Source organism: Meleagris gallopavo, chromosome 22, assembly GCF_000146605.3.
Source record: "Meleagris gallopavo isolate NT-WF06-2002-E0010 breed Aviagen turkey brand Nicholas breeding stock chromosome 22, Turkey_5.1, whole genome shotgun sequence".
Lineage (NCBI taxonomy): Eukaryota > Metazoa > Chordata > Aves > Galliformes > Phasianidae > Meleagris > Meleagris gallopavo.
The window spans coordinates 10,140,635-10,166,155 of record NC_015032.2 but is presented as its reverse complement, the minus strand read 5'-3'; the positions used below and the strand labels follow the sequence as shown (position 1 = coordinate 10,166,155).

General features: G+C 39.0%; 1 protein-coding gene and 1 long non-coding RNA gene across 2 annotated transcripts; one reads left to right on the top strand and one right to left on the bottom strand.

The window, feature by feature from the left end:
* Positions 1-229: 229 nt before the first annotated feature.
* On the bottom strand, positions 230-12,739 carry LOC109370793. The gene is made up of 3 exons (XR_004161870.1): positions 12,106-12,739; positions 3,622-3,723; positions 230-3,424 (listed from the first exon to the last, which is right to left on the bottom strand). It is a non-coding gene; the product is annotated as an uncharacterized LOC109370793 (long non-coding RNA).
* Positions 9,188-25,519, top strand: PTPN1 (protein tyrosine phosphatase non-receptor type 1). Its single transcript, XM_003212170.4, has 8 exons — positions 9,188-9,278; positions 10,786-10,886; positions 13,090-13,188; positions 15,915-16,052; positions 17,342-17,551; positions 18,219-18,380; positions 18,964-19,199; positions 21,953-25,519. The coding sequence occupies exons 2-8, from the start codon at positions 10,851-10,853 to the stop codon at positions 22,158-22,160; spliced, it is 1,089 nt and encodes a 362-aa protein (XP_003212218.2). The 5' UTR covers positions 9,188-9,278; positions 10,786-10,850; the 3' UTR covers positions 22,161-25,519.
* The last annotated feature ends 2 nt before the right edge of the window (positions 25,520-25,521 follow it).

The window sequence follows — 25,521 nt, the reverse complement described above, 5'->3', positions numbered from 1 at the left end:
GCGTAGTGACCCCCACTGAGTTTTAGACAGTGAATGTAGTTCAGATATTAGTTTGAACAGCTACCCAGAGTCTCTCTTTAGGCAAAAGGTTATGAAGTCTTTCTGTATTGGTTTGAGGGCTGCTCTGAAAGTAATGCCTCCTATTTTGTGATGTCAGAGGCGGATGTTGGTGGTGTGGCAGTAGGGGCTGAGCCTTCCCACCAATGTCCCGTTACATTTTGTTGCCGTGTGACAGCTGGCAGCAGAGGAGCGGTCTGACAGAGTGGTGTCTGACATGGAAGTGCTTATGGAGCAAAGAGAGGAATTGAATTCCCTCATGAGGGAAATAGACATTCCTATTGACATTCATTGATGCTTGCTGAAAGTTTATGGAGACCAACCAGTGGATTTTGGCACAGGGAGGCATGGGTGGTGCGTTTGAGCGATGGTGACAGTGGTCATCTCCACTGGTGCAGATGTTTCCGAGTGCAGCATGGAGGCTCCTGTTCATTGCTAGTGAAAATGCACAGCTAATGGTGATGACTACATTGAAAAATAGTGTTTTGTAGCTGAGAATTTGCATCTCTTGGAGTTTTCATGGAAGTAAAAAGGAGGAGGCATTACTCTCGGAGCAAACTACATGCAATACTAGTACCTTAGAAGCCTTTGAAAATATTTGTTAATAAGAAAAATGCCCAACGTTCAAAAATGTTCATTGTTGTCATCAGGTGCCATGCTGAGTGTAAATTCTGAACCAGTAATTCAATTAAGTGTCACATATTCTTTTTTCTAAGTATGTGAGTGAATCATATGGTAAGTCTTACTTATATGAAAGGATGCCAGCCAGGTGGCTTCTCTACGAAAGGCATGATTAGAAGCAGTCAAAAAGAAGACTGCAACCCAACAGCACACAAACCCACAGGTGGCCTTCTGTTGTATTTATCAAAATTAAGGAAAAAGTTTGTCAGAATGGACAGCTGGAGGAGGTAGGAAAAGACAACTTCATAGAAGGTCTGGTAATGATTTTCATTGCTCACTGAAGTTGTCATACAGCTGACAGGAATTCAGATAACTTTTGGAAAGTTTCTGTTCCTGCAGCAGAACACATGCCTTATACCTATGTAGATTAAATCACGTGTCCTTTCTGTGTAAAGGGAAAGGATGGTAGTTGTAAAATGGAACTATGCTCACGTTCATTTACAGGAACCATCTTGTGCATCAAAATTTTAAATATACTTGTTTCAGTGTACTGAAATGATTTTACAGGAAGTCAGGCTGAACTGATTCACTTTCCTCATATTGATTTCTGCCCAGCATGAAACTTCTGATATTAACAAAGGATGAGTGATACTTTAGATACCACTTGAAATGACTTTAAATAATAAAACTTTCTTATTTTTCTTAAAGTTTTTCTAAAGATGAAATTTAAATCTGAATAAGAAGGGTAATTCCTGTAATGGTGATAAAGCTTGCAGTTGGTTTGCGCATACAGAGAATGAGAATCCTTACTGCCTTTCTGTCTTTATTTCAGTACCTTTTCTAGTCCTTTTCTAGTTTTTCTGAAGCTAAATTAGCCACTGTCTGGTAGCTTGACCAAATGCCTGTCTATCCTTGTAGCAAAGAAGTTTGGGATAAAACGTACAGATTTAAACCATGTTTACATGCTCTTGCCTTCTACTGTACTCTAGTAAATAAGATTGGTTACTGAGATGTAATGTCAGCTAGCTGCTCTTAGATAGTTGTTAAAGAGGCTTTTACTCTTGGTTTTATAATAGAATTTCAGAAAGGAAATTATATGACAAACAGTAAATTAAAAGATGTTGGAAGTTGATGCCAACTATTAGTAGCAGCATGGACTGCAAGCCAATCTAGTTGGCTTTTATTTGAAGTCTTCCATCCTTGCTCTAGTAGAGTCCCCAGAATTGTTTAGAAAAAGCATGATCGTATCTCAAACGTTTTAAAAGACTTTTTTTGTTGTGTTGTGGGTTTTTTCTGTACAGAACACTGAGCTTTATAAACAAGCCAGGTTTTCTGGATTTATATATTGAACTTCTAATACTGAACCTTAATTTTCAGTGTACATTTTATAATGGGTGTATTAATCTGGACTGCTTTCTAAGAGCCATATAAATGAATTTAAATACTTAAAAGTCTAGCAAATGTTTGAAAATCTTTGCATAATCTAGTGGGAGGGTTAGAGAATATGGAACTTCTTGATTTACAACAATGCAAAACCAAACCACACAAAAAAACAAACCTTAAAGAAGTAGTAAAACCCTAAAATATCAGCAACTAATGGCGAGAAGAATTAACAACACACTGATGAACAGGCAGTAAGCAAGGAGTGATATTGATGTAGATACCTTCAAAGTTACTGTATCTCTTTGTATACCTTGCAGAAAAAGGGGCACCCAAACACCAGAGAACTTTAATTATATTTATCTTTTTTTTTTTCTCCCTATCAAATGAGCTCACTGGTTTTAAGGTTAGATGGTGATAATACATTATGCAAGAATTTGGTCAAAGTAAAGTCTTGTTTTTTCAAACTGAGACTACTAATGCTACATGGTAACTCTGAAAGGTCGTAGAGTGTTCTGAGTATAAATAAAAAGTCGTTCCACAGTTCTGACTTAATGGAGTCAGAGATTCAATTGAGAAACTAGACTATCTGCAGTGGTTCCAAGGGCATCTCTCATCCATTTGCTTCCAGTTTGTGACTTGTAGCTGGTCTAAACTCTTGGTTTTGTGGCACATCAGTTTGGCTGTGAGAAGAGCTTTTCTCATCCTCAGCCTTCTACTACTTACAGTTTTTGTTTTCTCTCCTTCCTCTCCACCCTCACTGAAGACTGCAGTCTATACATGTAGTCTTTACCTTGTTTTGTTTGTTTTTTTTTGTGGTGGGTGTCTGTAGAAGATACAATGCTGCTAGATGGCTTGTGAGATGCTGGAATGAAAAGGGTAACTAGGAAAGGAGGACTCTGTTTATAACCACGGTTGTCTCTTAATGAAGCCTGGAATAACTTACAGACCAGAAATTACACATTTTAAATGCATACAAAACCCATACTGCAAACAAATTAAGGTCTGGATTTGTAACAGACTAAATTCCTATGAGTTACGTGCACATCTGGGCTGCCAGATGCAGCAGTCTATTTGAGATGAGGTTAAATCAAAGGTCTTTATCTGTAGACCTCTGTGTTTGGGTAAGTCAAGATCTGGATCTTGTCTCTCTGATTATTTTTCTTGTAGGAGATGAGTGACATAGAAGCTCTTAGCACTTCAGTAGGACTGTGGTTTATTTCCTGGCACTGACTTTGTTTGATGATAAAGATAGCAAAGCTTTTCTTCTGCAAAACAACCATTGTCAAGAAAAAGCCATTCCATCTTCTCAAAAGTCACTGTCCTTCTAGCAGTGTAAGATGTGCTCCTGACGCGGATTGAATATCTGGGGGAAAAAATAGAGATGGACGTGGTGAAGAAGGAAGCTGCAGTTATTTTCTTATATTGACTCAGTTCAGTTTCCTGTTTTGGCAGTGAGTACATGGCTACAAAACAGCAAAAGTGGAGCGTTACTGACAACTACTCTGAACTTCTTCTGTTATGGATCATAACTTTCAAGGACAAACTGTGTTTTGAACTTACTGAAATTCGAGAAGTCTCATGTAATTCTTTAACTATGTAGTAGAGTCAGTCTAATGCTTAGCGTGAGTATTCAATCTCTGGTTACCCCAGTTCTACTGCAACCTTCAAAAAAATCAGAATAGAAAAAAGTTTTTACTCGTGGCAGATAATGACATTGAAGCAATTTGACAATCTGAACAATTGAGTTTTGCAGAATACAGTGATGTATTCCTTTTGACAACATACTAAATAAATACAATACTACTAAAACTGGCACATGGTACAAGTCTGTTAGTTTCTTGCTTCTGAAAGTACTTACCCCAGTTTGAGGAGCTGCTTGGATGCACGAGTTTAGTTGAGCATTTAGTATTTGGTTACCTGCCACAATGAGGTGGGTACAATAAAGAACTGGAGGATTTACTTTAATAATTGGTAAATTTCTACTTCAGCATGTTGAAGCTAGTCGGTGGTGAGAAGCAATCAGTAATATCTGCAGGTGTAATGAACGCGGGCACAGAAGAAATCAGTACACTTTCCCACGCGCTGATATGATTTAATAACACAACCATGCCCAGTTTATGTTCTCAGGGGGTTATTTCCATGCCTACAACTAGCTGACTGTAGTGTCAGAAGCACTGCTTACGTTGCATTGCTGCAACCTGTTCTAGATTGCCCAGACAGTGCTGAATTAGCAAGGGGCTTTCTAGGAAAACCAGGTTGCAAGTGTGTGATTTTATATATATATATATATATATATATATATTAATTCACGTAGTAGTGTTGTTGAACTTTAAGCAAACTTGTCCCTTTTTCTCTCTCTCTTTCCATGCTACTTGGCTTTGGAAAGAAGCTGGGGTACAGCCCACTGGCTTTTGTTGAGGTAGATTAATAAATCTTAATAAATATTACCATCATTTTTCTTGAAAAGAAAATGGAGAGACTAAGTGATTAAAAAAGAAAAGATATCAAAATCTGTGTTTTTTTTTCAATTATCTGACTGAAATTCTGCAGCTTAAGACTGATGTTATGTGATGTAAACGTCCATTTATTTATTTGGTCTTCAGATGCACACTAATGACCTTTTTGTTACCTGTGAATTCTGTCCCCCTTTCTTGTACCCATCCAAATGTCCTGATACCAGAAGTCCAGTTTTACTTGTCAGTCTGAGTTGTGTGAGATATTTGATCTCCATATACTTTTTTATCTGTTGATCTACATATGCTTTAGGTCTTAGCAAGGTTCTTTTGTTGAGGAGTCAGTTCACTGCCTCTCAGTGACTAAATTTGCTCTCTTAAACACTGACATGAAGCCATTTTCCAGTTGTGTAAAGTGCCTGTTTATTGTGGATCCCTTAGTAGTAGTACCTGTTTTTCTTGTAGCCCTCTTTGCCGCATCATATAATTGTTTTTTTTTCCCATTCTGCAATCAGCCTTTAATGCTGGCTTTAAGAAATCTTTTTTAAGCTCTTAAACTAAAGTTGCTCTTTTGTTTAAGTGGTTTTTTATACATGTTTTGAATTGTGTTCCTTAATGTGACTGCCTGAGTAGATAGATTTTTTGCATGCCTTTGTAGCTGGTGATGAGATCTTAGCAACTGCTGTTTCCTGTCGGAGCAGAGCTGTTAAAATGACAGTATATCATTACCCCGAAGTCTAGACTATTCCAAAATTTATGGTGTAACAAAACAGCGTGATCAGATTGAGGCCTGCTGTGGAATTCCCAGGAAGGCTTTCTGTTGGATCTGAAGGCCCTTCAGACTGGTCATGACAGTTTCTCTTCTTGAAATATTGACATGCAAATGTGTGCAAATTGCAACGTGCTTGAACAACTGATGTCATGAATGCCTCTTCATGTCGTCTTACCTAGTACTTACTGGAAGATTTAGGGGTATATCTTTCCTTTCTCAACCTCCTGTAGGTTTCTGAACAAGATGAGAAAGGTAGCAGTCCAAAAGTGGTATTATGCTCAGGTTTACATAGGGCAAAAGTAGCTCGGGGCTGAGGAAAAGTGGCTGTAAAATGAAGGGGGAATCGACTGCTGGTACTGTAGAGTAGTTAGGGGTCAAGGGGAATTTTTTGAAGGCTGGGAGGAATGGAAGGAAAGGATTATGTGCTATGGACTGAATTACTAACATGAGGTTTCGGAAAGGTCGAGCATTCTGGAGCAGGAAGCTTTGGGATGAGGGGCCGAGAGCCTCCAGGAGCAGCCCTTTCTGCTGCACGTCTATCCAAGCAAGGATGTGCTGGCCTCCCTGATCACTGCTGTCTGAACAACTCAGCTATCCTTGCATTGCGTCCTTCGTGGCAGGCGAAATGGAACCCATTCAATGCAACCGAGACCAGCCTTCTGAAAAGCCCAAATGAACTTCATGTACTTCATGTTCCAGTCGTTGCCATTTATTCGTATCAGTGAGAACTTTCAATTTGAAGAATAGCACTTCAGCCAAGTTCCTCACTCTACCTCTGAAGTTTTCAGGGGTATTTGCACTGGGTATGGGGCTTAAAATCAGGATATGAGTGTTATGGAATGACTTGTGTTCATAAACAGAAGCATTTGACCTTGTGAAAGTGACTTGGGTTTTAGTCCATCTTTATGAAGTGTTACACTACACAACTTTTTAAATGAAATGTCCTTTTAAAATTACAGGATCTCTGCAACGAGACTGAGCGTGATTAAGGAAGGTGATAAGTAACCTTATCAATACCTGTATTCATCCACTAACTTCAGATCTCGTGGCATGCCTGCTTCAGGTTACTCATAGCGTAATTCCGTGCACTGAATGAAGCTGCTTTCTCCAAAGTGGTGATCCTCTAGTCTGTAACTAGACCTCCACCACCCCGCATCAGTAGTTAATCGGACTTGATAGCTGACTCCTAAAGTAACCCATAACAGAGGTTTCTGGGAAACGTATGAGAAGCCTGTAACATGGTTGTTTTTGTAACTTGTCACTAGAATGCTTCTTTCCAATAATCTTTTCTGTTGAAGGCATCTGATTTCTACCAAAGCCAGCTTAATGTCCTGAAAGAATCTTATGTTTCTTGTCATTCTAGATGTTCTACCAACTGCTGTAGCCAAAATAAACAACAAAAAACCTCAAATCACTTTTATTCCATATTGTTGAGAACAGCATGCCCCATCTTTTCAGGCATGGATTCAACCACCGAGATCCAGACAGACATGCCCTTTGGGATTTTCTTTTTTACTGGTATTGCATTGCATTATATGCTTAGTTGGCTTTTCATACAAGGCAGCAGCTTGCCTGCTGCAATATCTTGATCCTTCATTTTCCCCCCCTCGCTCCTACCCTTTTGTTTTAATCTCTGTTTTTTGCAACATGCTTCAGGAGTATGTAATTTTTTTAAGGACTGTCCATTTTTGGAAGGGATGTGGGTCATTTCTTTCTTTTCATTTTCTACATGCTTATTGGAGTTTTGCATCTCCTCGACCTCCTTTATTCTTTCTATTCCTTTAGGCACTGTAGCATCACAACAACAAAAAACCCACCAGGTATTAGTTAATCCCTCAGCAATGCATTACCAGTCTGAGATCCTTTAATACATATCTGAATCTGTGGAACTCTCTGAGGCTGGGAGTAAGTAGTGTATAAGTGCATGTACACATGAATACTTAAGTACAGTATTTTTACATTAGAATTCCTTTGCATCGTTTCATTTCTGTAATGAAATGTTTGATTTGTTTCCTATTTTAGAGAGGGGATGGTTCTTTTCAGATGTCTTAATGCCACGAAATGATACTTCAGACTAGTGCTGCTACCAAATTAACTCCGTATTCACAGCTATAATTCCTAAGGTTTTTTTGTTCTGGTTTGCAATTTGCTGCATTTTAACATGGGTCTTAAGTGTTGACCTTTTGGTTTCCTAACTTCATAGGCTCTGTGAGAAATACGATTAGAGATCTAGAAGGCCATTTTTCCTTAGTTCCCTATTTTTATCTCTTATTAATCCTGTACAGTCAATATATAGGAAAGATAAACACCTGCAGAATACAGAATCCCAATCTAATGTCAGAGATTAATTTACAAAAACAGCCCTTTTAGCTACTTCATGTTTTAGATATTAGATTATGGCAGTTAAGATCATGTTCTCCAGACAGCATTCTTCATAAGCAGAATTACTGGCAGCCATGTGTTAAGTTATAAAAAGGTAGCAGCTGATGTCAGAACTTATTTCAGTGAGGGGCCATTTCAGAATACTGTACTAATTTCGAGCAGGTATATGAAAGATAGAGCTGTTTGCTTGATTTGCAAAATTCACTGTACATTGTAATTATTGGTGAATAATGGGGTAATAAAGCAAAAAAGAGGAAGTTCAAAATAAATGAATGAATAAATAAATACAAATCGTTAGCACTGTGAGTAATTCTTTCCGCAAAGCTGTGAGGAATAGAAAAGCAGTCCAGTTTGGCCTGTGTTTCAGCAATTAGATTTTGAGGTGGTGTAAAATCCTTCTGCTCTCATGTTGGAAGCTTGCCACAATTTGAGCTGGAGCCTGAGATGATGTGGAAGTATTGATAGAGGAGTGCCCAGCCTTTCTGTGCAGGTGACCTATATATCACAGCAGCCCTACAAATGTACTGCATGTTTATGCACAGAAACCTCTGCTTCTAACAGTGGTTACAGATGTGTGGATCAACACCATGCTCAACAGCATGCATGTCTGCACAGATAATTAACATAAAACTTGGCTTAACTTGGGGTCTTTAACAAAAATAAATTGCACTTCCTGAAAGGGGGCAAATGAGCTCTGTAATTTGTTGATAATTATGTTTTTGAATGGCCTCTGGGCCAGATTCATTTAATGTTTGTGCACAAGGTATCTGTCTTAGGATTTCATAAACCTAATTGTGCTATCAAAGTATCAGTTTTACAGTAAATCCATTCCTTTGGTATTCATTAATTTCAGTTAAATATGACAGCTTTATGATAAAGTTCCTTGTACTGTAGCTTTTAAGAATTGCATGCTTAAAACAGTATTTATTTACATTGCTAAGATGTGTTTCTTATCAACTGGGACTAATATCCAAGGACAGCAGAAATCATCTCAGATAGTTGAGCTATTACATACATCTGAAAGACAGAACCTGGAAGAAGCTGTAATTGTATGCTTTAGATGATAGATACATTTTAGTCGAGCATGTGAGTTGAATTTTTTTTTTAAGCCTAGATAAAGTTCTGCATGGCCTTAGAAAGACGTGGTTGCGGCACGTTGATGTTGACATGTCACTTCTGTGTGTATGCATCTGATGCCAAGGGGAAGACAGACCTTTTCTACCATAACGAATATTTTCTAATTCTTGATCGGTCAGAAAGAATATTTGATAATTCTCTTGATAATGGTAACATATGGAAGTGGTTTGCAGCGTTTTCTTGTGTTCTGATAAATTTAAACTCAGTTTTTACTTGAATCCTAAAACGTTCACTGTCTAAAACTGTCACACGGTAAAACAAATCACGTGATTCTATGATAAAACATGAAGTGAAATGGCTATTTGTCTTCAAATAGCTAATGGTAGGATGATATTAAATGAATTCATATATTAAACTTGTTTGTTTGTTTGTTTTGTTTCAGGACATCAGGCACGAGGCCAGTGATTTTCCATGTAAAGTGGCCAAACATCCCAGAAACAAAAACAGAAATAGGTACAGAGATGTCAGCCCCTGTAAGTATATTTGCTTTTCCATTGTTTGTAACAGACAATTGACCTCTAATTATTTCAGGCAGATGAATGCTCTGTGTAAGATCAAGACTTCTGTTAGATGCACAGAGATCCCAGATCATTATTTCTGTTTATATATAAAGTTATGAGATTGATGGCACAGGATGCCATTGTATTCATAGGATTATCGTGTAGCAACATGCAGTAATTCTGTATCTGTGGGTAGAAAACAGAAGAATGGAACTTGTTTTCTCTTATGCTAGGGAAGAATGGTGGCAGAAGCATTAACAAAAGTAAAAATATCCTTTCTATTGCAGTACACTTACTAGAGCATCCTTTTAGTCAGTATAGCATAATTGTTGCTATTGGAAGATGGAGAAGTCTTGCATAAAGTGTCCGACCACTGGAGATAAATCCACTTGAGACAGAGAGTGAGATTTGATACAGAGAAAAGGAAGTTTGCAGAGGTGGTAATCTTAGTGTGAGACCTCTGCTTCTGAAATGATTGTCATTGCATGTTCTGTTGAATTCTGATGAGACTCCAGTCTTTGAGCACGTGTCCTCTGTACAAGGCACTGCAGCAACAGTTCTGTTCAGCATTGTAGGCTGTCTTTCCATCCATGATTTTATGTACAAAGACGACCACATTCAGACTTCCCTGTGCCTGGCATGCTGACTTTGGAGGTGCTATTGCAGACACTAGAGAAAGTAACTACTTGGCTGAACTGACTGGCTTCTCTGCACTACACAGTGGTAGTCAGGACCCTTCCTTAAAGGTGCAGCACTGGTACCTATTTTAAATACAATGATTCCGTAGGTTCTGTCTTTGGGCAATTATCTTTATTCTGCTCAAAGACAAGAGTGTTACTGTGTACCAGCAAATTCTTACATTTTAGGGGCTGAAGGTTATTATCTGCTCACCTTTCTTGTAAAATGTGAAAATCCTTGTCTTTGTGGGTTTTTTCCTGTGTGCATTTTTTCTTCTATATGGAGCAAATAGGACCTAACAAAAGAGCAATAACATTACATTTTCTGTAACTCTTTAATTATTATTTCTAGACATTACTTTGTGCTTGCCTGGGGAAAAGTCGAGTAAGAAGTCTTTTGTTTGTTCAATATATGCTTAGTCAGACCTTTAACAAGCTGATTTTTAATGTTTAAGTTGCAAAAGATAAGTAGTTATGTAACTAGATTTATTTAAAAACAGTAACTTAGTAACTGTACGAATGTATCAGTGTGATCTGGTTTGCACCTTACCATTGTGAGTACCAGATGCAAATACTTCCTTCTGGCAATGTATTTCTAGAAGATGGAGCTTGACTTGCATTCACTGCTCTGGTATAGTGCTGTTCTTGTAGTGCATACGTGGTACTTGAAGCTCCGGGGATACCAGAGAACACTTCTGTGATTGAGCTCTTCTGATTCTTCAGGAACACTCAGCTTTTTTTGAGCCTAACATCTAGTGAGGCTGTGCATGTATTCCAACCAGTGTTTCTGATTTATTCTGCAGTTGACCACAGTCGAATTAAGCTAAATCAAGGTGACAATGACTATATCAACGCTAGTTTAATAAAAATGGAAGAGGCCCAGAGGAGCTACATCCTTACACAGGTAATTGCTGTCTACACACAATGGAAATATAGGATGATTGGAGTTGTTTTTCAAGGAATTTCTTTAGTTTCTCAGGTTTCTGTTGTTTATTTTAAAGCTAGTTAAGTGTATATAAGTATCCTTGTCTGTTTAAACATATTGGGTGCTTAGAACAACTTTATATAAATGCTGCATGTTTTTCCTTCTTTTTGTCAGTACTGTACATACAGTACTTTGTATTTTGGTACCATTGTGTCTCTGACTTCAGGCCCACCTTGGCTTTATGACAGAAGTTAATTTACTTTTAGAAATCCACTTACAATATGTTGGTTTATAAGCAACCTCAAGATGTGGTTGACATCTGTCACATTTCTCCTGCATGGAAGACCAGCACAAAGACTTTGGACCTTTGAACTATTACAATCTTAAAAGTAAAGTTCCTGAACAGAAACGTGCTTCACTTTGTGGGAGAATTTCACATTTACAGAAGAATCGTACGTATATAAACTTCAAGATGTTGGAAACACAGTTAAATGTAATAACATAGGTACTTATTTGTTAGATTGAGTGGGGACAGAAGTTACATGAAATATACTGGAGATTTGCTAACACCTGACCTTCCCTTTAAAATAGTGTTACAATCAGAAAGATTAACAGGGTGGAAGGGTGGTACAGGAATGTAACAGCAAAGGGACCAGCACAGATAGGATGGCATTTCACAGGAAAAGTAAAGGTGCTCACCCATCTCTGAAGATCTCAGCTCACAGAAAGGACTCCACAAGGGAGGGATCTCCAGAAAGAGCTCCTTCCCCACTGCAATCAGCCCTTAAATGAGGTTTAAGAGAGGTGTGGCCAGGCTCCACCCCTTCTGGTCACACAGCTGAATTGCCTTCACCTGTGCTCCCAGTGCTGACAGGGGCTTTTCCCCAGGTGCTCAATCAGTGGTTCAGGCTGGGACTCAGCAGTTCCCATACAAATAGCAGTATGCTTCACCACCTGTTTGTCGTTACACGTCCTTCTGAAAATGATGTTAGTATAGCATTCACAAATAACGTACATCCTAAGAACGTGACCACCAAAAGGTCTGTGGGCAGTGCTGACATCTTTATCTTTGAAGTGAGAAAGTAAAGCTATGATACAGACTTCAGTGATGGAGATATGGGCAGGGGGGAAATTTGCTGTCTTTCTCTGAATCTGTGACTTATACAATTACGTAACAGTTTCAAAAACACCAAGGTACCTGGTCGTCTTATTGTACAGCTGCGACTGTGTCAGAAGTCCTGTTTGTCCTAAACCTTTGGTTTCCTGGAGACAGTCCTGGCCTCTAATCTTGACTTTTTCTTCCTCCCACGCTTTAGATAAAGGTAGACTGGGATTAATATTTCCAAGTAAAGGTCAGCAGCTCTTCCTTCTTCTTTCTAGAGAACAAAGATAAATCTGTAATGAAGAAGCAGACAGTGCAGCATTCAATATGAAAATGATTCTGTGCACATAACTTACATTTCCCTTGTTTAGGACGAGGTAGGCTGATTGCAGAGTCGAACTGGTAGACTTGTATGTGCAGCTAAGTGGTACTAAAGATTTTTTTCTGATCCAGTATTTAATGGATTTGAATGGCTTTTTGAGGTCTCGGCCAGCTGTTCTGTTTGAGCAAGGTGGTGGTTAGTGAGTGTGAGAGGCACAGCGCTGCTGGCTGTGTTGACCCAAATTCAAAATGATTTTGGAGTACAGAGCAGCAAAATGAATTAGCACAGACGAAACTATAAGGAAATGTGTTTTGTAAGTAGAGTATAATACTGTAAAGTATCATGAATAACAGTGAAGTATTGCAGAAGAATTAAACATGCACATTAATTTTGCTCCTAATCAGTGAGGATTTATTTCCCCATTACTTTCATTTGCCCGCCTAAGAAAATTCTCTCAGCATTTTTTACTCCCAGTTCTCACTAATGAGACTACTTCTCTCTTCCTGTTATGTGTGTGGAGAGGGAAAAGATTAACTATCCTTTCATGGGAGAATTGGAACCTAAAACTACATCACTGCATTCTGCTGTTTTTGTTTTGTTTTGTTTTGTTTTTTGTTTGTTTGTTTGTTTTTTACAGTTTGAGAAGTTGCTTGATACTTGCCTGAATTTATTGCCTAGGGCAGTAACTTTTTACTGGGAAACATTGCTCTGATTTTAACAGAAAATATTGCTTATTTCTGGTTATTCTGTTTCTGCAGGGACCTTTGCCAAATACTTGTGGTCACTTCTGGGAGATGGTTTGGGAACAGAAAAGCCGTGGTGTTGTCATGTTGAACAGAGTGATGGAAAAGGGATCCGTGAGTATTTATCTGGTGTTAGCTATGTGCTCACTGTATGTTTTGCTTTAAATTAAATTGAAAGAAAAAAAAAAGAACTGTAATAGAGGTGAAAAATGTGACTGTAAGTAATTTTATCTAACAAATAGTGCTTAGGATTAACTACCTGGTGAATCAGTCTTTCAGTCAGAAAACTATCCAGTTTGTACCTGCAGGTCTTAATTTCTTCTGAATTTGGTTGAAATAAGACGTTAAAACCATCTGTCTCTGCAAAATTGAGTATTTTGTCTCTGCGTCTAACTTGAGTATCTAAATCTAGTTCTTCTGATATACAAATTGTGCCTCCAATACACCAAGTGTTTATTCAGAAGCAATGTGAGATGGCGTTAGTGTAGTTATAGGGCCACCCTGATTCCAAGCTTCCTTCACACAGTAAGAACTCAGATTTTTAAACCTAACTTCGACATATACTGTTTATGCTTCAGGGTCACTGTTTTATAAAAAAAAAAAATAAATGTTTCAGGTGTGAGGAAAATGGGGGTACAATTAAAAGCGCTTTTCCTGGTGTCTGTGTGAAGCACTGATGTGCCAGTGATGCAGAAGCAGCTGCTAAGCCATGACATGTGCAATGGATTTAGTTCTGTCACACCTTTTAGGAAGTTTACATTAGACAGGACAGACAGACGATGAAGGGAAATAACAGGTAAACAAATAGCAGAGGTTATTTTAAGTAACTAACATGATAGATAAAAAGGCTTGGTTCCTCTTGCACATGGAGTAGCTGCTGTCTTGAGAGGAAATGTCTCAGCCCTTCTGGGGTTGGTGGAGACAGGAATCATCAAGCATGGAACTAATTCTATATCCGTGGGTTCAGAGCTTTGGTTGTATGGTAACAGCTGCTGTCCTGTGCTCCTCAGGTGGACTTGGCATCTGTGCAAATCTGAGAAAAAAGCAGTTTTAAAAACTGACAGAAATGCACAGTTATAAGTTAAATGTTAGAGTGCAGTCAGTATAAAGATGCTTCAGTGGTGTAGTGGGTATGTTGGGTATCTACCAGTGATAACTGGCTGGTGTGTGGTTTTGTATAATGAGGAAAGAATTCTCAATAATCAGGAAATTTCTTGTGGAATCAGTTGTGTATTTATTAACTGCAGTCTTGATTATGAGTGTTTTGCTTTTTTTTGTCTGTGTGTGTGTTGCAAGTGAAACTTAATCTTCAAGAGATGCAGTAACTGTAGTTTTCAATAGTTTCTTCCTTTTCAGCCATTCCCACTTATTCTCTGCAGTGTCAGTGGTTTCAAAGAAAATGAGTTAACTATGATCCCTCAGGGCTGGCTGCTAACCCTGCTGAGCAGACAGCAGTGGGGGGACCTACAGTGCAGCACAACAAAATACTGTTTACAGGCACATTTGATAGAGAAATTAGATGCTGGCCATTTGCAGTTTCTTAAATGCTAAGACTCAGAAAAGTGCTGATAATTATAGCTGCCTTCTAGACCTCGAGAAACTAGAGGATACCATTAGAATTAAAGCTATAACTAGTCTGGGCAAAACTAGAATTAGTGTACCATTGATTAAAATACTCTGTAGAGTTTTCTTATTTATTAAGATGCTGGCAGAAATTATCCTAGAGGTGAGATTACTGTTCTTTTCTTACCAGAGTTTCTCCACTTCAGCGTTAAATCCGTGTTATTTGACCTTCAATAAAAGCAGCACTAACCATGTTCAGCCATCCATTCCCATTGAAAGCTGAGATATGGACAAGTGGTGGCTGTAATCCTGTTTTCAGAGGAGCAATGCTTAATGACAGAAAGAGCAGGACAGTTCCCACAGTCGGAATATCTGTAGTTTTTAATGGTTATAAACTTTCCCCATTTGTCTTGCTGGTGAGTTTCTTTTTCTTTAGTTTCAGTTTTTTCCTACACACTGCAAAATCTGCTGCTCGTCTGTTTGGTTGATTTGTCTAATGCAGCAGTCTTCTTCCAAAAGTAAGTTCTCTTGGAAAACTTCACTGACAGAATTGAAAGTCAGTCAGAAATAGGTAGTGGTTATGTTTGTTGAATGCAGGATTTTTTTGTTAGGCCCTTTACTTTCAAAGTGTACATGTAAAATTAAAATGATCTCACTGCTATTTTTATTTTTGTGGTAAGTGAAAGGAGTAACCCAAAATCTCATCTGATATTATACTTGCAAATTAGTAATGCTGTCGTTCTTTAGTAGCTTATCTATTGAATTCATAATTCTTTATGGTACATTCTGCTCTCGTTAACATCTCTTCTTTTGAAATGGAAACATTGCAGTAAGGGTAATGCATGGAATGCAGCATGGCACTGAATTCACATTTTGGCAGTGTTCGACAGCTTTTATGTTTAGAAAGTTACTAGACTTCTTAGGTTGCAGTTAATGGTCTGACACAAGCTGAAATAAATAATGACTTTGGTGATTTTGATTATATTCCACAGAGGTACAGCCCTGTTGCTCACTCTTCCAGCTTCCATGTAGAAGAAAGAGCTCTACTGCCACAAAGCTATCCTCAGTCCTTAGGTATTTTCATGAGTCAGTTGGGGTCAAAATAGTTTGACTCTTACAAAAAAAAAATTACCGAAGATGTGGTTTTGCAGCATAAAGGAAGACTGGTATTTTTCATATTGAAACTCATAATAAAATCAGAGAAATATTTTAAGATAGTTATATTTGCTTTTCACACAAGTATAAACAATGCATAAATGGTACCCATTTGTTTTTAGATAAAGTGTGCGCAGTACTGGCCACGGAAGGAAGAGAAGGAAATGTTTTTTGAAGATACAAACTTGAAGCTAACCTTGATATCAGAAGATATAAAGTCATATTACACAGTACGACAACTAGAATTGGAAAACCTTACAGTAAGTACAGGAACTACTACCAGTCGCTTTCTTTAATCTCTCTGAGGTGAGACCCACCTCATCACTAAGGTTATGGAAAAGACTGGTGTGAAATACAGCAGATTTTGTGCTGAAATTGATGATTTTGTACAAGATGACTCTTTGACATTGCCTGGTATTGGAGCATTACTCTGACAGTGAAGAAACAAAAACGGTCATTCAAGCAGCGACGCCTGATGGAAAGTTCCTGAGTGAAGCTGGCAGGGAATATTACCATTCTCTTTCACTGAATGTGGGTAACTGAAGATAATGTCTAAGGTTCCCGGCTGAGCTCGGTGTGTATGTTGTGGCATACTAGCAACAGTTCTGTTCTGCCCACATACTGCTCCATACTGGAAGGTATCAATATTTGCTCAACTGTTAGCATCTTGTGCCAGGAAATGCGAGAAAGCAGATACAAATTTGATTGATCAAGTGATAGCTGAGTAAGGATTTGGCTGCTGCAGTTTGTTTGGAGTATTAAGAAGTATATCTGCCATAGGCATGTGGTTTTGGATGGTTGTACCTCAAAATTCTAACAGGATGTGAACATCACTGAGTTAGTAGTCTTGGAAGAAAGTTTCCAAATTGGGAATAAAGTGTAAGGGAACACCGGCGATTGTGTGTTTTGTCTGCAGAAAGTGGAACGGGCTTCTGTAGCTTGCCGTACACCATTCTGAGAACTCTTTACGTGGTATTCTGCCATTATGAACTGGTCAGCAGTAGTGCTAGCTATCTTAGTGCAAGCATTTGAACTATACTGAAAAAAGCACAAGGTAGGTTATACATAAGTTTACTTACCAGCCTCCTTTGCTCAAAACAGAGTCCTTTTACAAAAAAGGATAATTGTAATTAGTTTCTTAGCTAAGCAGATGTGAAAGCCCCCTCTGAACATGGAACTTTGTCATTTGAATTTAAGACAACTATTTTAAAGCTGTAGTGTCCAAGAAATAGTAGTGCAGTCTGATTATCACACAAAGCTGAGCCGGTGCTCTCCTCTATATCATAGCAGTAACTCTGGTTTCTAACACTTTTTCATAGGCACAAATTTGAAATTGACCTATAGCTATTAAGAGTTAATGTTTGAAGCTATATAACTATCTGACATTTGAAGCTGCCTTTCTTAAGTATGTAGGAGGATATTTACTTGGAAAATTAACATGTGAGGAACTGTATTTGCTCATTAGAACATTGCTGTAAGCAGCTGTACTTCGAATAGTTTTTGACTTGTGTATCTAGCTAAAGGACTTCATGAGTACTGTCTTTTACAGACGCAGGAAACCAGAGAGATTCTGCACTTTCATTATACTACGTGGCCTGACTTTGGAGTCCCAGAGTCTCCTGCTTCATTCCTCAATTTCTTGTTCAAAGTGAGAGAATCTGGCTCGCTTAACCCTGAGTATGGACCTGTTGTGGTGCACTGCAGTGCAGGAATTGGGAGATCAGGAACTTTCTGTCTGGTCGATACGTGTCTGCTGCTGGTAAGAACTACTGTGTGTAGATGATACACTGTTTCATAGAGCTCCCTTCAAGAGTGATTTATTCTGGCTTACAGAGAGCTGCGGTGTTTTCTGTGGAGTATTCTCACACGTTATTTCTCTTATCTTACTCATATTCTGGTTTGAGACTGTCTTCCATTTTAAAACTAAGGTAGATCTCATTCTTAACTGGCCGTTTGAGTCCAGGGAAGAAAACTCTAGTTCTTAGAGTGATTTGCAAGGCTAGGCTTTATCCGTGTGGTTAAGAAAAACATTAGGTGTTTGCTAAATAATAGTGTAAGCTATCTTTAAACAGTGTAAAATACATCCACGTGCTTTCTTTTACAGAGTCAACTTTACCATTTAGGCAGGGGAGAATTCTGGTTTTATTCTGTCGCTGTGTGAGATCAACTAATACACAGAAATGAGGCCTAGGTCAGAATATCTATTTCTTAGACTATTTTACTTATTACATCTTCAAAACAAGAAAGACCAAAAAAGGGGAAAACATACAGGATTATAGAGACTTAGTGCAGTTTTCCATTTCTCTGGTTTTTCTTAGTGTCTTAATACTTCAATATGTAGGATGGTCTGAAAGCTGCTCTATAAAGCCAGTCATCACATTGAATCTCATCAGAGCATAAAGTATGTTTCAAATTTTTATCTTCAGATGGACAAACGGAAAGATCCTTCTTCTGTGGATGTTAAACAGGTTCTCCTAGAAATGAGGAAGTACAGAATGGGACTTATACAGACAGCGGATCAGCTTCGTTTCTCCTACTTAGCTGTTATTGAGGGGGCAAAATTCATTATGGGGGATGCTTCAGTGCAAGTGAGTATTACTGACTGCAGAACCAGATGTACAGTAAGCTGCAACACTTTTTAACTGTAGCATATAAGTGTGGTCAACAGAACAGAAAGGAGTCTTGAATTACTTTGGCTTCAATAAATTTTTATATTATGCAGCACTTCAATACAACACTTTACTACTGACTTCAGAATACTTCCTGTAGCCCTGTAGACTAATAGGTGGTGCCTGTGTACTTCTCAGCAGCTTAGCTGGGCTGCATCTGCCATGTCTTTCATCAGCTTCCTCATATGATAGAAATTTAAGTATTGCAATGAATTCTTACAGCAGAATTAGCGACATAGGTTCTATTTCATGCTATTTAAAATTTCCAGATGTAGATTAAAATTTCTTCCTTTTATAACTGATGTCTTCAGTGTACTGCAGATAGCTTAAATTCGGTATTATTTTTGTATCTTCTTTTTTCCCTTTTTTTTTTCCCAATGCAAATGAACAGGCATGCTAAAAATAAATGAGAAGGTAGAGTGTAAAGCCCCTGCCAAGTTAAAGTTACAGTTTACATAAAATAAACGATGGAAAACGTAACAGGGCATTTCCTTCCCTGAAGGAACAGTGGAAAGAGCTCTCCAATGAAGATCTGGACCCACCACCTGAACATACCCCACCTCCTCCCAGACCACCAAAGAGAACCTCAGAAATGCACAATGGAAGGATGCACGAACATGCAGAATTCTTTCCTAAGCATCAAGTGATAGAGGAAGAGATTAGATGCTCAGTCAGCACTGCTGAGGAGATGGTTCCAGGTGGCAGAGTTTTTTCACCTGTGCCACTGATCACAGACAGGTAATTCATTTAGTTTCCCGCTTCAGCTTGTCCTAAGCTTGTTCATAAATGGCATTTCATATGGAAAATCCTGAACAGATGTTGACTGAATTAGTATAATAGCAGTTCCAAAACAAAATCTGTGTGTACTTTTCCATAAAGTTCTTCAGCATTTTTTAAAATGAGATCCTGCTGTAGTGAGAGAAGCAGAGTGAGATGGCAACGTCTCAATTTGCATGTGATGTGTACGTTACAGTAAGTTACACAGGAGCTCTTTCACTAGAGATGGAATTAGCCATGGAGCTGAGAGCTAGGCTGACCAGCTTTTGCTGCACTTAGAAATGTGAAATTAATTCTTTGTCTGCTTTTGATGAAAGGAATAGAAGGGGCTCATGAACAGAGAACTTTTCTACCTGTCATTGTAACCTTAATTGTCAGGCGTGACGAATACCTGGAAGTGCTGTGTGAAGTGGGCTCTGATAGTGGAGGAGCCCAGGTTGCTACCTGCTAGCCACTAGATGTCCCTCCTGCCTTATCTGAGTGGTGTGGGGCTGGATGAAGTCTAGCCCTAACTAACTAATTAACTAATTTATTCAGAACAGCCAACAGAAAATAAACTTTTAAAAATAATTTTTAGAGAACCACCAGAAATGATTAATGAAAAGTTTGATTTTCCCCCACTAGCTGGTCTTCTAAAAAGACAGATTCAGCTTCACATCTGGGAATATTGGAATAAAAATACCAAGTTTTAGTATTTTCTGCAGCACCATAAAGTTTTTTCAACAGATGCAGCTGGCAGACTTGATGTATTTTATTTAATCAGACCAGTGAGGGAGTGAATGACTGCAAACTAGGGATTGGTGGCATACATTCCCAGCAGTCTTCCTTCAAAATAAACCTCTTAATTTCACAGAGTGCACAGAGGCTGAAACATGAAGCTGATATCTCTCCAAATTCTGCAGGAGGCAGAGATAAAATGAAAGTGTTCTTTGCCTGCTTAATGGAAACAACGTTTAAATTGGGATTTTGTTTTTCAATTTGGTGGGGGAAATTTGAGAAGTGAAATACTCAAATTGCAAATGCCTTTACTAAAAAGGAAGAAAATCTTGGAAGTAGGGATAGAGAGAAACAAGGATGGGCTTGCTCAGCCTGGAGAAGAGAAGGCTGTGAGGAGACCTCATTGCAGCCTTCCAGTATTTAGAGGGATTATAAAAAGGAGAGGAATCAACTTTTTACTCGGGTAGGAAGAGACAGGGCAAGGGGAGGAGTTTTAAGTTTAAGGAGGGTAGGTTTAGATTGATGTCAGGGGAAGTTCTTTACAGAGAGAGTGGTGAGGTGCTGTCACAGCTGCCCAGAGAGGTTGCAGATGCTCCATCCCTGGAGGTGTTCAAGGCCAGGCTGGAAAAGGCTCTGGGCAACCTGGACTGGTACCAGATCTGGAGGGTGGTGGCCCTGCCTGTGGCTGGGGGATTGGAACTTGATGATCCTCGGTGCCCCTTCCAACCCAAGGTATTCTGTGATTCTCTAATTCTATGAAGGCTTAGCTACAAAAGAGAGAAGTGTTACAATAGCAGCACTTTCTCACTTTCTTCCTTTCTTCCATCAGTGACTGTTTAGTTCTGTTACCAGAGTATTTGCCTGGGATGTGAGATAACAGCTAATGCTTTCTGTGCCTAATGAGGAATATGGATTGAAAGCTTGTATCTTATGTCATTAGCTATATAGATCTGAATTTATCAGTGGAGAAATGATTTCCTGGAAATTCTTTACACAGTTTAAATATAAGGCATGTCCAGCTCAGAGACATATGTTAATTTTATTACAGGCACCAGTCTGAGGCTGGGGCTGAGTCATCCTCTGGAACTGCTTGTCTTCCTTGTTAATTATGAGGCTGGTTAGGACTAGACATCTGCTTGTTACCTTACTAAAGTGAAATCCGATCTTATGCAGTATTTGACATTAGAAAAGGCTGGGATTTGAATCCTGAGCTCCTTAATTCCATAGCAGTACTGTAGCTGCAAGATGAGGCTTCCTTTTGATCGCTGCTGTTGTCCTCATTTCTAGGACAGTCCAGAAGTGTTGCAAGAAAAGCATGCTAGACAGGAAGGGGGTGGGCAGGTTGGTATGAAAAGATGAGACAGAAAGAGGCTGCAGAAGTGGAGCAGTGAACATGGACAAGCAGAGGTGAGCAAAGAAGAGGCAGAAGCCTTAAGCATGGGCTTTTTTCCTGCCCAGGTAGTCTGTTGCCTGACATGACAGATTGCTGAGTTTTATACTTCAGCTGCCAGAAGATGTATAGGAAATCCCTGTGCAGTGCAGCTCCCAGCTGGTTACCACTCTACGTGTTCTCCCAGCTTGGTGATGTTCTGCTTTCTAAATTCAGATGGAAGAAGCTGTACAGTAGATCTAAAAGTTCCAGTTAAGAAGCCTCTCTGAGTGTCGGTATACTGTTAACATGATAGAGGTCTTTATCTAGGAAAAAAAGCATTAAAGAGTATTAAAGATGGAGAAATCTTCAGTTCCAATGCTCCTTGCTGCCCTTACGAAAGCACAAACAAACCATAATTTCATCACTTCCTGGCTCTGAGCAGCTGCATGGTTTCAGAACCTTCATGTTCTCCTCAGCTGGATGTAGATTCACCTTTTCTTGTCTCAGTGGCTGTGGAGGCAGCAGATTTAGGATGAGCAGTGCAAGTAAGAGGTGGTTAAGGCTAGGTCAGCTCATTTTTTAAAGGGAAAATCCAGTACTGAACATTTATTTATTTGTCCTTAAGCACTAGTCAAGACACTGAAATTCGGAGGAGAACTGTTGGTGAAAACCTGCAAGTCTCAGCCCACAAAGAAGAGTCGATGAAGTCAGAAAGCATAGAAGAGGATGATGAGAACATGATGACAACTTGGAAGCCATTTCTAGTGAATATATGCATGTTCACTTTCCTCACTGCAGGAGCTTATCTCTGTTACAGGGTATGTTTTCATTGATGGACCAGCACAACTGACCCTGCAGAAAACACCAACGATTTGATTGGTTTGTAATAAGCTTCTGTACAAGAAAGCTTCTTGAGGCACGTGAGCCTTATCTCAGCAGAGATAGATCTTAAGTTGAAAGGCCAGAACTTTGGTTAGGGCTTAAAGAAAGAAAATTGATGCACTAGGGTTTTATCTAGCCCTGTGGTCCCAAGAACATGATATTCTAATCTCAGGGCCTTAAAATATTCAGGAGTAAGCAGAGAAAATGCCAAATAGTCTGTTTTTCTTTTTTTCTTCCTTTCTTATTTTTTTAAAACTAAATAATAGAATTGCAACACATTGTTGTTTTTTAGCCTTTTTTTAAAAAGCCAGTTCTTTTTCTTTTGTGTTTCAGAAAAGCTAGGCACAAGCGAAACTTGCTTGTACTCTCCAAGTGTTGTAACCAAACACATCGCTTACATCATTGAGTTCCCAAAAAAAGAAAAATAAACCCACATACCTGAAGAATGTAAATCTTTTGGAAGGGGTGGGGGGCAGCTATGGTTGGGTGGGTTTTTGGTTTGGTTTTATTTTTAACTTGCTTCATCTGTTAAAGACTGAGTGAGTTGTGGGCAGTGCCTGTGGTATTGATGTATTTAATCTTGGCAAAACTTTTCTGAAAGAGCTTATTGTTTTACGTTGTTTATAGAAACAGGCTTCTGCATTTGCTCAGGGTATGCCAACATGTCCAGCTCTTTTTTTCTTTTTTCTTTTTTAAAAAAAAAAAAGTAAAATGTACCTTCTCATTGACTTTTGTTGCGCTCTACTTGCACATATACCTATTTACATTGCACCATCCTTTGTAAAGCTGTTTTTACATTTGTATTCTGGGTTAGGAGAAATTGAGGGGAGGGAAAGGAACAGGAAAGAAAATTCAACCAAAACATGTCCACCAGCATTTTGAAACTGTTCAGTTGGCATTCAGAAGGACCAGTTCATAAACCTCATCATTTGGAATGTAAAATGCAGTTCCAGTCTACATCTGCTTCGTAAGGAACAGTGTGCTTTGTGCCACGGCCAGGAGGTCGTGTGCTCAGTGGCACTGCAGGTAGCAAGCAGGAAAGCATGTCAGGAAAACCAGAGCCTCAGTCCTGTGGCAGCTTCCTTAAGACATAGGAAGTTCAACAGAAGACTTGTTGGTCTCAGAACGTATCAGCTGGCTGTTGATGCAAGCATGTGTGTGTTTTGCTTATTTTAAAGCAAAGATTTAAAATACTGGTGTAGTTTGGCTTGAAGATAAGCTGTTGGGTGACTGCAGGACAGAGGTGTGTGTGGATAAACCTGGCACCTCTGCAGACACGGGTGTTGCTGTCCTCAGTAACGTGAGCTAAGAGATGGGTGGTTTTGTTCTGTGCCGTGCTGTGTCAGGGCTTTGCTCAGCTGGAGCCCAGCACTTGGATAATCTGAGCGCTTGCAAATAAGGATTTGGGTGCATTGGTAGAATTGTGACTGGAAGCTTGCATTGCACTGAGCAGCAGTCTTAGTCAATGCTGCTCCTCACACTAGTACCAAATTATTACAACTTAAACAATAATAGGAAAGAATTATTTGCTGATGTCATGGAACGGAAGAGTTAAATTCACTACTAGAAGGTGTGGTGAATGAAACTAAACCACGTTGGCTGATCTGCAACAGTGTTGCTAATCAGTTCCTCTTGTTTTTAAATGCTTTATGGCACTTAACCACCATTCTCAGTGCAAACATCACTATAGAGTATCTTAAAGTCTCTTTCCACTCCACGTTTTATTTTTGCAAAGCTGTCTATGGATGCAGCTCTTTTCCTTCAGTGAATAAGGAGGTGAAGTGGGGGGAGGGGAGCTGTTTCTTTTCTGTCTTTTGGTAAGCTTGCATCAAGGGCTTTTCACAAGTACAATACTAAATCCTCAGGTAGTACTGGGAGCTGATACTTCACCTGTGAGACTGTTGGTCAGACCAACAGTCTGTACTTTCCAGTACTGGAAAGGAGGAATGCTGTAACCAGTCAATACCTAGCGGTGTTGCTGGAATCGTGAAAAATGAGTATAGAAAAATGGTAATATATAATGGCTCATCTGTGTATTTAAGATGCAGTGTGTGATTGCTTTCTCTCCACTGTTCTCTCCATCATCTGGTAGAACATTGTTCTAAAGCAACATTTATACATCATTTGTATTAGAATGCATGTAAAGTCTTCTAGTGTCCTGATTAAATACCATGTGCTTGAAAGGTGAAAGAAGTTCTATTTCTGCTTACTGATGTGCCCAAATTATATTTGCATGAACTGATCATTAAGTGGCTGTGGTTCAAAGGGTGCTGCTGACAGCATCTTCGTTCAGCGATAGATGGACTTGGTGTTTATCAGGTAACATGTACTCGCCTGATAGTTGGCATGACTTCCTATTAAATTTCTGCGTATTCAGCGTAACCTGGTTGTTAGCATGGTTCATTTCAGCTGAGTGAATGTAGTACAGACATTCCAGAGTGTGTAGTAAGCTGTATTCACACCTCACCGCTGCCCATGGGTGGCAAGCAGGAGTTGGTGACGTCAGGGTGACTTGCTGTGCTGCCTTAGAGCTGCACTGGAGGACAAAGAACCTTTTTTTGCAAGACTGCCATCGTTGCTTTGGTCTGCAAAGACGCAGGTTCTTAGTGGTGTGATTCCCCTCAAAAAAAGCCAAACAGAAATCAAACTGTACTGTTCCCAAGAAGAGATGTTTAGAACTTTAGCCTGGAGAGGAAAGTAAAGCATCCTCCCTTTGAATCCAGCATAATTCACTTGCACCATTCCTAAAAATTACTGCAGTATGAGAAAGTTCCTGCAGAGGAAGTTCTGAACACCCTCTTTTCTGCCTGTGTATTTGTCTTGTTTCTGTCACCCGTTCCAAATTCAGGAGAACTTATGCTGTCCCAGTGAGGTGTGGATAGGGCTTATAATACTGAACTGTAAACATTTTTGTTTTGGTGTCCTGTATGTGTACGTAGTAGTTTCGGTGTGTATATACAGTAGCATTTCAAAGTGGATGTATTGGTTAACCTGTTCTTGGAAAATGGACAAATATCCATGTTAAACTTGTTAGAAAGTTAGTGAGCTGCTCTGCTATCTGCCTTAAGCAAATATTTACGCATCAGGTCTTTCTTTTTTTACAGATCACCATAGAATAAACTTTTTTAAAAAAATAAAAACCAAAAAAGTTAAATGTTTTGGTATAACACATTTTCAGGTATTTTGTCTTTTGTGTAAGTCACTGCAAAGACCTCAGAAGTTATAGTAAAATTGTACAGTTTTCTCAATTTCCCATACAAGTTTTCAGTTGCCATTTTAGTTGTAACAATAAAATTCTTTTTTTAAAGAACG